Genomic DNA, 16,661 nt, shown 5'->3' with positions numbered 1-16,661 from the left:
CGGCGCTCGTCGGCGAGCACGGCAGCGGTGGCGTCGCTCCCATTTCGACGACGCGCGGCTCGTCTCCAAAGCCAGTCCATCTCCCGTCGGGCGGCCCGCCCTCCTCGGGCGGGCCGCCGTTCTGCAGCTGCAGCGCGATGCCACGCAGGCCGCGCAGCGCGGTGCGGAGGCCGAGCGGCGGCGCGTGTCCGCCAGACTCGCTCACCCAGCAGAGGTGGTCCGACCGCACATCGCCGTGCTGCTCTGACGGCTCAAAGTCGCCAGAGAGGAGGAGCCGCTTCACATCGAGCCGGGCATGGGCGAGCGTGGTTGCGTCCAGCGCGTCGTCAAGCACAAGCCAGCCTCGGCTTCGGAGCGTGAGCACCTCGGACGGCCCGAGTCGCGTCAGCGCGGCGCCAGGGTTCTCGGGCTCAGCAGCCGTGGCAGGGCCGTCCCGGCTGCAAGTCTCGGCGACTGTGGCGGCGCCGGCGAGGCCGAGCCAGCCCGCGACGCCGCTGAGCTGCCACGGGACTCGTGTCGAAAGCTCGGCGAGGCGCTGCATGCGGTGTTGTCGGCGAAGGGTTAACGACAGCGGTTGCCGGCTCCTAGGCATCATCCTAGCCAGCTCAGTAGGTTCCTAGGGGACGCGCGCCTTCCCGTCGGCGCAGCCTCTTTTCGAAAAAAATCCTTTGCAGCTTGGGGCGGCACACTTCCGCTACCCAACGAGACTCGAGATAGATTCGAGCGCGCTGGGGACTGGCGCCCGAAAGTGGCGCTTTCGGGCAAGGCTCTGAGCCACGCCCCGTGCGCGCTCGGCTCGAAGTGACCCGGCAGGACCTTCGTTCGTCCGCGGGCCCACGGCCGGCACGCCGTCTCGATTTCCACTCGCCCGACGCGCTCAGTCTCCGCTGCCGGCTGCCGCAAGAGCGGCTGGCTAACGACAGCGTCTTGCCGGTTGTCGGATGGGAGAGCACAGAACGTCTGGAGTGTAACTGTGTACGTGAGATCGGTCTTGGTTGGTAACAAGCACACAGTCGGTCTATCGAAGCGATGCACTCGTTTCCGTTGCCCTCGGAGGCTTGACACGAAGCTCATCACCCCGCAAAACAGGAAGAGCCGTCCGGCAAGAAGAGCTCGATAGGGAGCGAGAACCGTTAGAGGTGGTCTTACTCTTAGAAGGTATCAGGACTCCGTCATAACACGGTAAGATCGCCCCAACAATGACCGCGCAGACGTCGGATCTCGTTGAGAGATCTTGCAAAATCTGCTCTTCCCGAGCCGGCAGCATGCAGAGAGGCGCAGAAAGGCTACGAGTGCTCGACGAGTTTTGAGACCTGCGCGTTCAAACCTGCGTGGGGGGAACTGACCGCACCAGGACGGACGTCCGAAACCTGCGTGAGCACCTTTGACGGCTCTCGCTCCCCATCGAGCTCTTTTTGCCGGACGGCTCTTCCTCCGGACGGCTCTTCCTGTTTGCCGGCACAGAGCTCCGTGCCAGCCCTCCAGCGAGATAGGAACGAGTGTAAACTCTGTGACGGATCGACCGTGCTTGTTATCCAAATCGATGTGACGTACACAGTGACACATCAGACGACACAGATTCTCCCACCCGCCGGGCCGCGAAGGTCCTGGCTCGAAAACGCGAGCAGAGGCCGCCGTGTGGGGCCACGGCGAGCCTCGGCGAGAAAGGTCAGCACCCTATCTCACGCCGTCGGTTGGGTACGAATGGGACGGCGTCTAAGCGGGGTAAGAAAAAGACAGATACGCCTCGTCGGAAGTCATGAGCGCCTTCGCCACGTGGGGAAACCAGCGAGCGGCGGGCCGCTGGATATGGGCGGCCGCACAACCGCCAAGCCCGCCGCCGCCTCAACCACCGCCGCTGGCGCCTCCTCCGCCATCCGCATCGCCCCCCGAGCAGCCCTCGCCCCGCCCACCGCCTCCTCCGCCACCGACGCCGCCAAGCCCGCCGCCTCCCTCTGCCCCGTCGCCTCCGCCGCCGTCCGCCTCGCCCTCGCTGCCTCCGCCCTCCTCCCCGACGTCGCCGCCGCCGCCGTCCGCCCCGCCCTCGCCGCCGCCGCCGCCGTCTGCGTCGCCTGCCCCCCCGCCGCCATCCGCGTCGCCGCCGCCGCCCTCCGCTTCGCCGCCGCCGCCCTCCGCTCCGCCCCTAACGCCACCAGCAAGTCCTCGTGTGTTGCTGCCCGCACCCGGGTCCAGTCTCGCGCAGAGGGCCGACGACGCGCTGCGCGGCGCGCTGGAAGATGGTCTGGGGCACACCGCGACCGACTCGCCTCGCGTGCCGCTGGTCGCCGCCTCTACGGCCCTCCTCACCCTGGCCGGCGGTGCGCTCTGGTGCGCAATCTTAATCGTCTGCATGGCCCGATGCTTCCGGGCGGGGGGCAAGGCGAAGGGCGCCTCTCCTCGGCGTAGCGACAGGCAGTTTTTGCGCTTCCACGACGACGCCTCGGCGTCGGCGGGGCCAGGCCTCGGCGCCGAGGCGGGGAAGGTGCTACAGCGCATCGCCGACCGGCTCTCAGCCGTCAGCCCGGTCCCCCTCTCCGGTTTCGCCCTCCCCGAGAATCCGTTTGCAGCGAGGGCGCTCGCGCTGCGCCTGTCACCCGACGACTCGCCCAGGAAGCGGCCGGAAGCCTAGCTCGAAGGCTAGCTCGATGGCCCATTTCAGCAGTGAGGGGGGAGAGGAGGGGTCTGTGGATTGAAGATAGGAGGATTAGCGCCCGGAGGAAAAGAAAACTATGCTTGCGGCACCCCGCCGTCCATCGAGCTCAAAACGACACTCCCCCCTGCTTTCCGCAACTGTCCCCAACATTGCGGAGACTACCTGCCGCCTGCATCGATGCCGAGAGGCCTCTACGGCCTCGTCCGCATCCTGTACGAGAGCTTGGGCGGGGCCCGCGACGGTTCTTCCGAGACCGGCTCGGCGAGGACCAAGCCAGGGACGTCGCCCGCGCCAGCGCTCGGCGTGGCTACCGCGCTCGAGATTGAGGAGGGGGCGGCGTGCCGCTTCTGTTTCGAAGGCGGCACGGACTCGCCGCTCGTAGCTCCTTGCTCCTGCAGCGGCACGCTTCGGTGGGTGCACGAGGACTGCCTGCGGAAGTGGCAGAAGACGTCACCCTTCACCGCATCCGCATGCAACGTCTGCATGACGACCTTCGCGCTTGCGCCGCCAAAGCCTCGGCAAGTGCGCGCGGGGATGCTGCTGGTGGCGGAGCCGTCACTGCACGGCACATTCTCCCAAGCCGTCATCCTCCTCTGCGAGATCACCCCCGACGGCGCACACGGCATAGTGGTCAACTGTCCGAGCGAGGTGATGCAGTCCACAAGCCTTGCGGTCGCCTACGAGGTGTCGCGCCTCCGCCAGAGCGGAGGGTCGGGGCCGGGCTCGCCAGCCAGCCCTCTGATGATCGAGTGGCGGCGCGGCGGGCCCGTGTGCGGGGGCCGGCTCGGCGTCGTGCGCTACACGCTGATGCACACTCTCGGCTCGCGGTTCGGCTCGATCGAAGTGCTGGGCGCGGAGGAGGTGGCGGCGGGGACGGGCGAATCCGTGGTGGCTCGCTGGAGGGGTGCCGACGGCGCGGCCGAGACGGAGGTTGAGGAGGCAGGGACCGAGGCGGCGGTGGAGGCGGGGACGGAGGTGGAGGCGGGGACAGAGGCGGAGGCGGAGCCGGTGGAGGCGGCGGGGGAGCAGGAGGAGGCGGCGGCGCCGCAGCATGACGGTGCGAGCCGGCTCCCCTCCGTCAGCGTGGTGGCGGAGTCTAGCTACGGGTTCCGCTCCCCCGCGGCCTTGGGCACAAACCACGCGGCGCGACTCATCAACTCGCTCAGCGCGGTGGCGACCATCGAGCACGCGGCTGCCCGCGCCGGCGCGGTGCCGCCGGTGGCGCTGCTCTTCGTGGGACACTGCCGGTGGGGGCGAGGGCAGCTGCAGGCGGAGCTCGCGCGAGGGAGCTGGCGCCTCTGCGAGGGGCGCGTGGCGGACGTGCTCGGCGACAACGTCCAGCTGTGGCAGGAGCTGCAGCGGAGCGGCAGGCTGCGGACCTGGGCGGAGTGGGCCTTCGAGGGGGCCGCGTGAGGGCGGAGGTGCCGGGTGAGGACTGCTTGCGCTTTGGGACCTGCTGGCGCCCTGGTAGACTACGCTCTGGCCAGGGGTGTACTATTCGCGTGTACCTTTCTTCTCTGCTCTGTGATGCAATGAGAGTTCCCCAGTTCCCCTGCACATTGGGAAGGGTACAGATTAGGGGCCATGATGGGGCCTGTGCTGATGTGTATGTTCTCTAGGGAAGGCTGTGTACGCCACGTGTAGTATCTCAGCACCGCACTATCTTTCTGCGGTGTGACTTGTTTGCCGCGGGGCCGCACGCGAGCCCAGCGCCCCGCTCTAGGCCCCAGACAGAGCTCTCCGCACACCCGCCCCACACTGCCACACAACGCGCGCACACCCCGCACAACGCGCGCACCCCGCGCGTAGTGTAATTCGGGCGCTGGCCGTTGCTGTTGTAGATGCGTGGTGGGCGGACCCTCATCACAGCTCACGTATGGGTATGTGCGGCGCGACACCTCAAAAACAAGTGAAACAGGGCGAGCCAGCAGCATCACGAGGGCGAGGAGCCGATGACGCCGAAACAAAAGTTGCGACAACGCAAGCGGGAGCAGCAATCGCCTCGGACATCCAGAGCCCAGAGGGAATACGACGAGAGGCATCGCGCTGAGAGATAAAGAGGTGTGGGGCGGGGGAAAGTTTCTGAACGGCCGCGCACGCACAGCGTGCCGGCTTACTAAGCTCTAGCACGCGCCAGTTCGCACCTGTGTCGAGCCTGTCTGCTGTGAGAGAGAGTTGTGTTGTTTAAATACTAAGCTCTAAGGAGGTCCCTCGCCCCGGAGTGGCCAGCTGACGGTCAGAGTTCGTGATTGAATTGTAACAATGCTTGTAATCACGATCGATGCAAGGACGCAAGTCCACCAAACTCGGCCATTCCAACGGCCAGACCGCTCGCTTAAGGCGGATTGGCTAGACGAGCGGTCTACCTCCGACGGGGCGGTCGGGATCACGGGGGATGACATCCTGCCTCCCCCGGCACGCCGTGAGGAGCAGGAGGTGGTTGCTCCGCCGCCGGACCCCCCCCTCCACCACCCTCGCCCAGGGATCTACAATGCTGTCTTAAGGTCCGACCTGTGGGCCCTGCCTGCGCTCGGCACCGGGCACCGCCTCGGTATACAAAATGCGCCTGCGGGCGGACCCTTACAGATCACAGATCACAGTGAAACAAGACACCAAACGCGGCCAAAGGATATCCAACCTCGAGAACCTCGAGAACACCGGCGGGTGAGCAGCAGCTGGTGAGCAGCGCGCGCGATAAGGGTTTTGCTTGCCTTCCCTGGGACCCCGTGTTGCATGTCCGACTGACTGTCACTTTGCGTATTTCGAGGAAGGGGGTTGTGCTTAGGGTACCCCTAGGGTTCTGAGGGCCGGACTTTTTAAAGACCTTTTAAGAAATGAGGAGATTTGGGGGCTGAAATTACCATTTAAGAGATTGCAGGCACGGGGGGTCCCTCTTTTAAGTCCGTTTAAGAAAATCGGCCTCACCGGCACGCGTCGCTGGGTTCCGCGCCGGTTTCTCCAATACTGCCGTTATTAGGCACAAACCCGCCTCTGAAGACACATCTGTAAGTCTGGTGCACTGGCAGGAGCCATACTCGCATAGGGGGCGCGTGCTAGCTGACTGTAGCCAGCTCCCCGGCCTCCGGCGTCTACCGGGAGCCTCCCGGAGACCCGGACCACTGCCGGACCATCGACCTCGGGAGCTCTCCCGCACCGTTTAAGCGTTTAAGACCGTTTAAGGAATCAGCGGCCCAGCAGCTCTTAAAACCTGCCCGGGCAGGTTTTAAGCCGTTTAAGCCGCAAGCGCCCCAGGGCCCACCCTTTTTAGCTAGGGGTACCCTCGGGGTTGTGCGTTTTGTGAGAGAGCCAGGGCGTCTCTAATAAACCTGTGTTCACCGCGAAGCCCATGGAGGCAGTGGAGGAGCAGCAGCTCAACGAGGCGATGGCGGAGCTGCGTGGCGCGCGCGGTGCCACGGCGAGCAGGGCGGAACGGGAAGCTGCACGACGCGGCAGCGGCCGTGGCCGCGGCCGCCACACCGGCGTGGCGATCATGGCGCGGCGTGGCGATCATGGCGGCGGCCGTTCGGCTGCACCTTCCAGCGCCACTGAGCAGCGGGCGCAGCGAAGTGGCGATCATGGCGGCGGCCGTTCGGCTGCACCTTCCAGCGCCACTGAGCGGCGGGCGCAGCGAACGGAGACCAACACCGTGGCAGCAGCAATAGCGGCGGTAGCGACGCCGGTGGCGGGATCATTCGATATGGACGTGGAGTCCGCATCGGATGAGGACAACGAGCCCTCGCCGCCTCGTCTTCGAGGCTCGATGTCGCTGTTGTTGCAGCAGCGGTCGCGTGAGCTCGTGTCGCTCGCGCGGTCACGCGCCCTCAGTGCGCGCCAGCGAGCGGACGCGACCTTTGGCGTGCTGCACCTTCTGCTCGCCAGCGCGCTCATCGTCCTCTCTGTCGGGTTGGCCGGCTGCAGCCTCTCCCACGGTTGCTCGGCCGACCCTGTCGGGCTGCCGGGTGGCCCGCTCTTCTCGCTTCTGGCTGTCCTGACGAGTTCTCGAGTCGGTGCGGCGGCGGTGGAGGCGGCGGGCCGCGGCGTCCCGGGCCTCTGCGGATCACTGTTGGCCTGCTGCGCGCTGGTCAACATCGACGGGGCGCTCGACACCTCGGACGAGCTCTTCCGCCTCGTCGCGGGCGTCGCAAAGGCGGCGGCGCTGTCCACCATTATGCTGCGCGCGGGTCTCGGCCTCGACTTCGGAGTGCTCCGCTCCAACCCGCGCTTCGTCGCCACCCTCGCGGCCGTCCCCTGCTTTGCGGAGGCTTGCACGGTCGCCGTCGCCTCGCGGTGGGCCCTCCCGTTCCTGTCGAGCGGCTGGTCGCTCCTGCTCGGCTTCCTGCTCGCCGACGTGAGCCCAGCAGTGACGACGCCGCTCTTGCTCGACCTGCAGGCGCGGGTGGCGACCCATTGGTTGACCTGCAGACGCGGGCTCGGCTGGCCCTAGCCCCTCACCCCAGCCCTATCCCAACCCAATATGCAAACCTTGGCCCCATCCAACCCCAACCCTGCTTGACAACATGCTTGACCTGCAGGCGCGCGGGCTGGGCGCCGAGCGCGGCATACCGAGCCTCTTGCTCGCCGCGGCAAACCTCAACTCGGTCCCGCCGTTCGGGCGTCGTCTTTCCTTCCCCGTGTGCTAGCTCAGCTGAGCTCGTGCGTTCTGGCTAGGTCCTCGCGATCGTCGGCTACGGAGTCGTCTTCGGAGGCGTCTTCTCAGGCGGGGGCAGGCCGGCGTGGCAGACGGTCGGCTTGGGCGGGCTCGAGCTGCTCTGCGGCGCGGGGGCCGGCTGGCTGGGCGCGGCGGCTTGCCTCTCGGTGTGGCGCACCGCGAGGGACGGGGCGGACCGGCACGGCCTCTTGGTTGGCGGGGCGACGGTCCTCCTCCTCGCGAGCCAGCGGGTGGACATGGCGGGCGGCGGCTGCCTCGCGGTGACAGCCAAATGGCTCTCGCCTCATTGTCGCAGGCTCTCATCTGAGTCGCCACCCGGTGACAGGTGATGGTGATGGGGCTGACGCTGCGCGAGGGCGTGCTCTCCCGGATGCCGGCGGAGGCGGGCAGCGTCGCCGAGGCGGATTGCGTGCTGCGAGCCGGCTGGGCCTCCTTCGGAGCTCCCGTAATCTTTGGCCTCCTCGGCGCGAGCATGGACGCGTCTCTGCTGAGTGCGCCCCTCGTCGCCGGGTCCTTCGTCGTCATCGTCTGCGGCCTCGCCGGCCGGGCGGTCGCCTGCTGGCTGTGCGTCCGCTCTCACGGCTGGAGCGCCGCCGAGCAGCTCTTCGGGGTGGTGACGTGGTGCCCCAAGGCCACCGTCCAGGCGAGAGAGCCGCAAGGCGCCGTCAAAGATCGGTTGCCTCTTCACACAGCTCCGCAACCTCTGTGGACAGGCGGCGCTGAGCAGCGTCGCTCTCGACTACGTCGCGGAACACTTGGCGGGCCTACCCGAGTACGGCGCGGAGATGGAGAGGGCGGAGGCGCTCCTCACGTGCGCCGTGCTCTCCATCATGGTGACGGCTCCGCTCTTCGCGGCCGTCATCGCAAAGGTCGGGCAGTGGGTGCTCGACGGGGAGCGGCATCAGCTGGAGCTTCTGCAGGCCGAGGCGGCGGCCGGCGGCCGGGGTCGCGGGCTGCAAGTCGCGTCGGGAGAGGAGGGCGAGGAGGGGGAGGGAGAGGAGCGGCCGGCGGCGCGCCTGCATGGGGCGGGCGGGCGAGTCCGGGGCGTCTACATTTAGCTGTTGGTATGCTGTCCGAGCGAGCGAGAGCGAGTACGTCTTCGCACACAACTCTGACCCGTTTTTGAATTTGTTGTCGTACACGGTGACCTACACGTGCGCAATACCAATAGCAAGGGGCCAGAAGCCTCTTCCTAAAATGTAAAAAAATGGAGCGGTAGGAGGTAGGAGGAACTTCGATGGCGCCAGCGCCTGCTGAAGTGGGGAGCAGACGGCTTCAGATGAAGGCCCCCAGCAGGTGTTTTGACGGATATCCATTCTTCCCTACAAAGAGGCCAACGGAACCGGATTCTCTTTTTTCGGAACCTAAAAAACGGACAAACACTGTCCGTGTGAGTGTTAGAGTTGTTTGGTATTGCTAAAAATCTCTCTCTCTCTAAAAAACGGACACGCCAAGCGAGCGGTGGGAGAAGGACAGGGTCCCCACCTGCACGAGCAGGATCTTGGGAGGACGACCTCGGGGACACAGGGGAATGGGAGCGGGGCACGGTCAGCAGCGCCGACAGGCTGTCGCAAGGGCGTGATAGCATGGCCGCAAGTACGGCGAATTCCCATGAAAACAAGTGAAAAATCGCGCAAACAAAGACCCCCCCCCCCCCAAAAAAAATCGGCGCCTGCGGCGGGCTGGGGGACCCCATCTCCCCCCCGCATGGGTACCCCCTAGTGGCCCCGCCTCCCCCCAGAGCTCCCTCGCCACCAGAATATAGTAACACGCAAACAAAAGTGTTCGCTGCGCGACAACGGGAGTCGTTTTGGCTTCTTACAAATCTAAGCTCCCTGAGGAGTTGGGGCCGCTGCTACACAATTCCCGACTGCGCACTCACACTTATAAAGAGAGAAAAAAGAAGGCGCATTGTCTGGGCTTCCCTCGAGAGGGGCAGCTTCGTAGGCCGTACGAGTTGCTGAGTGGCCTCTAGTGTGAGACGCCGTGAGAGTGTGCCTCACACGCACCTGTACCTGTGCCCAACCCAACTCGTCCGCTCACGTGAGCGAGAGGACTTGGCAGTGACGGCGAGCCGCGCGGCAGACGACCGGGTGGATCTAGCGGGCCGCACCCTCTCACACAGACAGTCAGACTCCGACAGACCAGAGACAGGCAGGCAGGCAGGAAAGGGAAAGAGGGAGGGAGGGAGGCTGCCCCCCCTGAGCCCCACAGTCCGCACCACACACGCACGAGTACAAAAACGGGTGGGCACTTATAGGCCTCCACGTTCAAAAATTAGGTTTTCTGTGGGCTTGTGTGGTGCTCTGTAGAGAGGTCAAACGGAATGACTGGTGCGTCATCTCGGCAGTGAGCGGCATTCACCTGTGCAGTGGTGGTCGTTGGGGGGGGGGGGGGGAGTCTCAGCAGAGAGCAGCAGGGCAGGCATTGGTAGGGAGCTGTGGACAGACCAAAGAGGACAGAGCCGAGTAATGTCACTCGACATGTGGCCGCACAGAGGAGCGAGACGCGAGACGCCGACAGCCGGAGCCGAGCCGCAGCTGAGCCGCGAGCGAGTTCGCATGCACCAGGTCCACATGATCACCGCGGGCGGCTGCCGAACTCAGGTAGCGTCAACACTCCTAGGGAGTGGACACACCGAGACGGCGGCACACCCGCACTGCCACATCCATCTGCCAGTAAACGGTCGCTCCACGTACGCCGGCACGCATCGCACATGCACGTTTATTCTTGGTCCGGGAAGGGATTCACGGCCGGCAGCTACTGCCCAGACAAGGGAGTTCGCAGCGGGTCCATGTCCGCCCTTCCTGCCCTGACCGTGTTGACAGGGGCACTGCTCAGGTCAGCTTCTGAGTGGTCCAACTCGCTCCATCCTGATCTCAACGCTGTGATGAATCCACAAGCTGCCCCACACTGGGAGCTGCCCGTCACGCAGCCATTGTGGCGCAGAGACGAGGTGTGCTCTACCAATTGGTTGTGGACGGATGGATGTTGCGCATATTCAGTACCAGCGGCGAGAGGCCGAAGCGAGACTGTCGCCGAAGTGCGACCGAGGGACGTTTCGCGGACGGTCCCGGGTCGAACTTCTTTTCTCTTCTTTATCGTCGACGGAACCGGAGTTCTGCTTCCTTGGGGTTGAAAGCAACTTTGCCTCAGGGACGGACGATATCGTCCGTCCCTGAAGCGCGGCCGTAGAACGATTGGAGGGAGGGAGGGAGGGAGGGAGGGGGGGAGAGAAGAGAGAGAGAGAGCAGCTCGAGAGTAGAGAGAGGAGAGAGAGCAGTCTGCAGAGTCAAGTGAGGCCGGCGTGAGAGAGAGAGAGAGAGAGAGAGAGAGAGAGAGAGAGAGAGAGAGAGAGAGAGAGAGAGAGGGTGAAATTCTGAAAAACGTGCAGCACTTCTAGCCGACATCGTCATCGACAAAAGTCACTCTCTAGCCCCGCGGCGAGCGGCCCCGCCGGAGGCATGGAGCCGCGAGCGAGTTGGTTCACCGCGCGGGCGGCTGCCGAACTCCACGTAGCGTCATCACTCCCAGGGAGCGGACACATCGAGACGGCGGCACACCCGCACAGGTGCCACACCCATCTGCCATTAACAAAGCTGTTTACGTACGCCGGCACGCCTCGCACGTTCGTTCTGGTCCGGGAAGGGGTTCACGGCCGGCAGCTACTGCCCACACACGGGAGGGGAGATGCGTAATACGAGTACTAATGCTCTGGCTCAGATGGGTTTATATGCTGCCGGCAGCGAGTTTTTCTTCTTTGCCCCGCCAACGGGTGTTCTCCGCGCGGTGTGCGCTGCATCCCCGCCCCCCCCCCCCCCCCGCGCGCACTCCCGCCCGTGCCCCGTTGGTGAGTACGAGTAATGCCGAATCCCATTGCGCGGCACCGCACATTCTCCACAGTCTCTCCCTCCAACATCCCATACACGTCTGACCGCCCCTCGCGCCCTCCATCAGGCGCGCAGGGTGCAAGCTGTGATAGGAGAGGGCCAAGGTGCCGTCGCATCCCCCTGTGCGCCCCGCCTGCGCCCCTGCACGTCGGCGGCTTGCCTTCCCTCATGACGCCTCGTCTCCACGGGTTCATCCACACGCCATACGTGCGCAGGTGCGGCCTGCCGTCGACAGCCCTGACTACCTCATCGAGTCTTACTAGGTCATTCACTGGTGTCCGCCGCCCACTGTGTCCGCTGGTAGGACAGTGATCGCCGCAAACCCTGTAGTCAGCTCCATATGATCTCGGATATTTTTTGTAGGCACCGGAACGCCAAAAAACTACTTTGTCTTGCAGTGAAAAGTAATCCGAGCACTTCCGCGGCCGCAATGAATTAAAAGGGGCGGTTTTCGAGGGGGAATCTGGAGAATCTGGGAATCGGCTGACCACGGACCCCCACCTCATCGAAAAACTTTTCACTGCAAGACAAAGTACTTTTTTAAGGTGCTCTACAAGCTAGGCACAAAAGATATGGCATTGCAGCCAGTTAGCGCCCCTTAGACGATCACTGAGTAGGCCAAAATCCCCACTGGGCCGGGAGCAACCTTAACGGTAGGGAGGCGTGTGGCGAATACAAAGTGGATCCCGCCCGCCCCGCCACGCAATAAGTGCAGATGTCCTCTTCAGCCTGCCGAGAGCTTCCTACTAAATGTCGGATGCGCTATGGCGCTATGCGCTGGTCCTTAAAATCCCTGTGTAGTGGCGGCGTGCCGTCCTCCCACCCCTCCCTTGGGTTGTCCGTTTTCTTTCTTTCTTTTATGCGCTGGCGTCTGTGAGAGGTTGAGGTGCGAGCCCTGGAGGCCCTGGGGAGACTACCCGCGGGCCTAGAAGGCCCGCGCGCAGGGGGGTGGGACATTGAGACCTACACACACGTTTCCTCCCTCGCCAGCACCTCCCACCCCTTCCACCCCACCATCGCCCCCGCCACCCGCCCCACCGCCTCCTTCACCGCCTCGCCCCGGTCCATCCACCCTTTCCAAACCCGCCGCCGGCCGCCCTCGCCGCCCAGCTCGTTGGGAGCACCGGAGAACAAACATGGCATTTGAATGCCAACCAAAACCGATCCCGACATGATGACCCTCCAGCCCCACCGCCCTCCCACCCGCCCGCGTCGCCTGCGATCGCACACACTCCGTCGAGCCGTCGCCAAGACCTGACAAGGCCACGGCCCGCCGGAGTGCATAGAGAGCTCCGGAGTGCATAGAGAGCTCCAGTCCGGAGTGCAGGCCTGCGCGCAGTGGAGAGGTGTGGAGATGCACGAGGCAAGTGGGCAACACAATCGAAAGGCGCAGGGGAGGGAGGCGAGCCACACTTCATCGAGCCACGCCCTCGAGCCACCAAACCTTCGAGAGCCCCACCTGTGACGGCGTGATCGCGCAGTTACTCCCCACGGTGGTGAACGCGCGCAGGCGGTGAGCGCGCTATCCGCTTTCTGTCTCAGATTCGTGATGAGTTCAGCGGCAGGTGAGCGCGGCAGGGCTGGTTCAGGCGGGTGCAGCGCCACGAGCCGCGGGCGATGGAGGCGCACCAGGTTGACGCACAAGAGAACAAAGGTCACCACTGCGTACGGTGCTCAGCAGCTGCTCGTCGGTGCGCGGGACAAAGCGGTGTCAAGGAGGCGTCACGAGCCGTCGGCAGTCACGTCAGGCGCCCGCACGAGGGGTCGCGAGTGGGGCATCGCCCACTCGCAGGCCGTCCCACTCGCAGGCCGTCGGACTGTCACACGGTCAGAGCGCCCGGGCGATCAGCTATGTGCAATGGCGGGATGATGCGAGCATTGTGATGCACAGTGCCGCAGTGCGAGCTGAATAACTCGTTCAACATTGCACGGCACTGGCGGCGCGCACGCGCGGCGGCGCCGCCAGGTGGGGGGAGGGGCGCGCCCCCCCCCGCGTGTTCAGGGCCCGCAGCCGTTGTCCGCGTTTTCGCGCGCGTTTTCTTCTTCTTGATAGCTCGAATTTAAGAATCGGGCCATCCCCTGACAAATCTTTCCTTCTTTTTGATTGCTCGAGTTCACAAGAGTGCTGATCGCGCGAGCTCTGATTGGATCGCAATTTTCTCATCTTCGGCCGGTCTCTGTGTTGTTTTGCAGAATTTGGAGCAGGCCTAGAGCCTCGCCCGCGCCACCGCGCCCGAGCACCCCGCCGCAGCCTCGCAAGTCACAGCCCTGCTCGTCACACCAATGCGCAATCAGCTGATTGCGCCTTGCCTTCCTGCCCCACAGGTGCCTTGCCAATCCGTGCTAGGAACCTCTCCGAGCTCGCGGAACAATGTGGCAGCCAGGGCCTGCACCACCCCCGCCTGCCGTTGTGCTCCCCGAAGCGCAGGGCGTGCTTGCCGGCGCCGCCGGCTTCGTGTCCCGCGACATGAGCGACCCGCCCTGCATCAGCATTGTGCCGGCGGTCGTCGGGGACGTCGCACGGGCGCCTGCCAGGGCTGCACAGCTCTGGCTGTGCAGCTCCCTGATGGCCGGCGGCAAATGCCCGCATTTCTGCACAAGCGTCCGCCAAAACAACATCATCGAGCCCTTCGCCCTCTTCGTCACTAGCTGCTACAACAAAACCGACCTGTACCAGTCCGCCGTCGACGGGATGGCGGGGCACGTTGAGAGCACGGTGCACCCCCTCCCCCGCCCGCCCTCCCCCCTCTCCATGCAACACACCCCGCCCCGCGCTGCTCACCTGCCCGTGCCTCGGTACGGCCAGATGCACCAGTTCGTCGACCACGTTGAGAACTCCAACTACATGCCCGCGTTTCGTGCGGTGGCCCGGCAGATTGGGAAGGCCGGCGGCAGCGTCGTGGCCGCCCTGGCGATGGAGCCCCTCCAGAAGCTCCTCACGGGCGCCGTCTACACCTTCAACGCGTCGAAGACCTACGAGGCCGCCTACGTGCGCAAGTCCTACAACCTCACCAAAAACAGCAACAAGGCGTACGAGGTGGTCTTTAAGAACAGCGCGGGCGCGGAGGTCTCCCGCCTTCTTGTCTGCGTGCCGTATGAGGTTCGCAGATCCAACCGCGAAATGCGACACTGCACAAACACCTCCCTTTTAACCCACATCCCACTCCTCTGCGCGCAGTTCGGCTGCTTGATCTCCAACAACGCCTGCCTTGCGGCTTACAACCGCGAAGGCGTCTCCGAGATTTTCGCAAGCTACCTCTGGGCGGAGGTATACGACGGGAAGGACAGCCGCCCGGACGGCGTTTAGCAGGCCAGAACCGGTGCGCGTCGGATAGGGCCGCAGCGCGCCGGGCGGCCCGCGGCGCCCGCGCGGGTGGGAGAGGCCAATGTGACGTTTCATCACACGGGGCACTCCCCCCCCCTCTCCTCCTTCCCCCCGAGTACGAGTTTAGTGTTGCATGTCTCTCTCTTTACCCCAGTGAAAATTCTTTTTCCATGCGCAGGAAGTAGCATGGTCAGTTTTGAAAATGCACCGCTCTACCTGCACCTCGCGCGCACGCGGAACACCCGAGACGCGGCGATCGTGCGCGTACATCTCTACGAGTGGTTCCGGCTCGGGCCCGCCGAGGTGATCAAGGCACCTCGCGAGCACCTGTGCAGAACGTACAGCTCCTTCAACGAGGCGGCTGCCTTGGTCAGCCGCGAGCTGTACGGCGAGCTCCTCGTCTTTTGGGAGGCGTGGGAGATCTACGTCCGCTTGGGTCCCGTCCAGCGCGAGCACCTCGGCACGCTCGAGTGCCGCGTCTTCGTCCACTCCCGCAAGGCGCTCTACACCCGGGCGTCGCCACGGCTCGCGGCGCACGCTGTCGTGCCTCTCCCAGAGGAGGACGGCACGGGCGAGTGGGTCCAGATCGGGCTGCTGCGGCCGTTTGTGCCTCCCGGGATCGTCATCTCGCGCGCTGAGGTCGAGGCCAAGGTCGAGGAACTCATCTCGGAGGGGCGGCACAACATGTCGCGCAACAGCGGGGGCGCGCGAGGCCGCAGGCATAAGGGGGTGCACCGGCCCGATCAGCAAGCGGAGGGCGGATGCCCGGACGGGCACGCCGCACCCGCTTCGCGCCTCGGCGGCGAACGTGCGCCTGCGGCGGACGAGCGCGGCGCCTCGTCGGAGCTGGCCGTGCTCGACAGGGTGGCCGTCGCGGAGGAGCGGCGGTGCGGCGCCCTCGCGCGCAGCGGGGAGGCGATGCTGCACGACTCCACCGCTCCAGATCGTTCGCGGACGCCTCCTAGACAGTATTCCTGGGCGCCTCGTAGGAGATGCCGCGCGACCTCGCCGGGCCGGGCGCGCGGGAGGCGCAGCTCGAGCGGCGGCTGCAGCCGCTCGGGGAGGCCCTCTCGGCCCTCGCTCGAGCGACCCAGCTCGATGATCTCGGCGCTTCGTGCCCGCTGCCGCCGACGGAATGCTCGGGTGTCGGGGCGGCAGCGCCAGCGCCAGCGGCGGCGGAGGAGCCGCAGCCCGTCGTCGGCGCCTCGATTGCGTGGGCGGCAGCGTCCCGGCTCCGACCACCACGGGCTCACAGACAAATGCCAGCAGTTTCGCCGGGGTGCAAGTTTGTCTTCCGATGCGCGCAGTGCAACACCATGCTCGCGCTCGCGCTGCCTGCTTCCTACGTCGGGAACACGGTCTCCCCACCCCCCCAACCCCGCCCCCCGCCCAGCCACCTCCCCACCCGCCCACCCCCGCCCACCCCTCCCTCCTCCCCACCCACACACCCACTCGCCCACCCCCCACCCGACCGCACCGTGTCCCTGCACTACGCAGCTCTGACTCGCGCCGTATACGATAGGCTGTCGCGGATTGCGCCAAGTGCGGAGCATTGCTCGACGTCAACGTCACGAAAGATCGGCGCCGTAGCGATCGCTTCCGGGAGCTGCTTTCCGCGCCGCCTGCCGCGCCGAGGCGACTGGCGCAGGGGCCCACCGGCATGCGAGCGCCGAGCACGGCCACGACTTGCACGCATGGAGCGGCGCGGGTGCTCACCGAGGAGAAGCCCCTCCGAGACGACGAGGCGGAGCGACGCGTGGGTGTGCTAACCACGGTGTTTGTAAACCGGCATGTATCGATCGCATCTGTTCTGGTAGGACGCGACGCTTCGGATGGTGCTGCGGCAGAGCGCTAAGGAGGCGGGCGTGGCGGTCCCGCAGGCCGCGTCTCCGCCAAGGTTGCGGAGCAGCGACGGGGGCGGGACAAGCGGCAGCCACGGGGCGCTGTGCGGGGCCCTGCGCCAGACCGGAGGCAGAGCCGCCGCCCTCTCTTCCCGATCGCGCCCGCTCTTTCTGCAGTGCCCTCACTCACCCTCACCCGCCCACGCCCAAGCGCACCCCCCCCGGGCCCGAGAGAAAAAGCCCGAGCGGGGACTGCTCGACGAGGGCGGCGGCGGCCAGCAGC

At 65.5% G+C, this 16,661-nt stretch overlaps 3 protein-coding genes across 3 annotated transcripts; all 3 read left to right on the top strand.

Moving 5' to 3' along the window:
- Window positions 1-2,830: 2,830 nt before the first annotated feature.
- Window positions 2,831-4,066, top strand: EMIHUDRAFT_118832 (hypothetical protein; the record flags this gene model as incomplete). Its single annotated transcript, XM_005769291.1, has 1 exon — window positions 2,831-4,066. The coding sequence occupies one exon, from the start codon at window positions 2,831-2,833 to the stop codon at window positions 4,064-4,066; it is 1,236 nt and encodes a 411-aa protein (XP_005769348.1).
- A 1,147-nt stretch (window positions 4,067-5,213) lies between these two features.
- Window positions 5,214-8,518, top strand: EMIHUDRAFT_244664 (hypothetical protein; the record flags this gene model as incomplete). The annotated part of the gene is made up of 7 exons (XM_005769290.1): window positions 5,214-5,317; window positions 6,194-7,049; window positions 7,186-7,251; window positions 7,322-7,582; window positions 7,648-7,959; window positions 8,036-8,203; window positions 8,498-8,518. The coding sequence occupies 7 exons, from the start codon at window positions 5,214-5,216 to the stop codon at window positions 8,516-8,518; spliced, it is 1,788 nt and encodes a 595-aa protein (XP_005769347.1).
- A 5,065-nt stretch (window positions 8,519-13,583) lies between these two features.
- Window positions 13,584-16,392, top strand: EMIHUDRAFT_118830 (hypothetical protein; the record flags this gene model as incomplete). The annotated part of the gene is made up of 7 exons (XM_005769289.1): window positions 13,584-13,928; window positions 14,019-14,312; window positions 14,391-14,480; window positions 14,523-14,532; window positions 14,716-15,401; window positions 15,527-15,895; window positions 16,060-16,392. 7 exons carry the CDS (start codon window positions 13,584-13,586, stop codon window positions 16,390-16,392), a joined length of 2,127 nt encoding a protein of 708 aa, XP_005769346.1.
- Window positions 16,393-16,661: the final 269 nt, after the last annotated feature.

The sequence above is a fragment of the Emiliania huxleyi genome (genome assembly GCF_000372725.1).
Source record: "Emiliania huxleyi CCMP1516 unplaced genomic scaffold EMIHUscaffold_429, whole genome shotgun sequence".
Lineage (NCBI taxonomy): Eukaryota > Haptophyta > Isochrysidales > Noelaerhabdaceae > Emiliania > Emiliania huxleyi.
The sequence above is the reverse complement of the archived record's forward strand: the minus strand, read 5'-3'. Positions and strand labels throughout refer to the sequence as shown.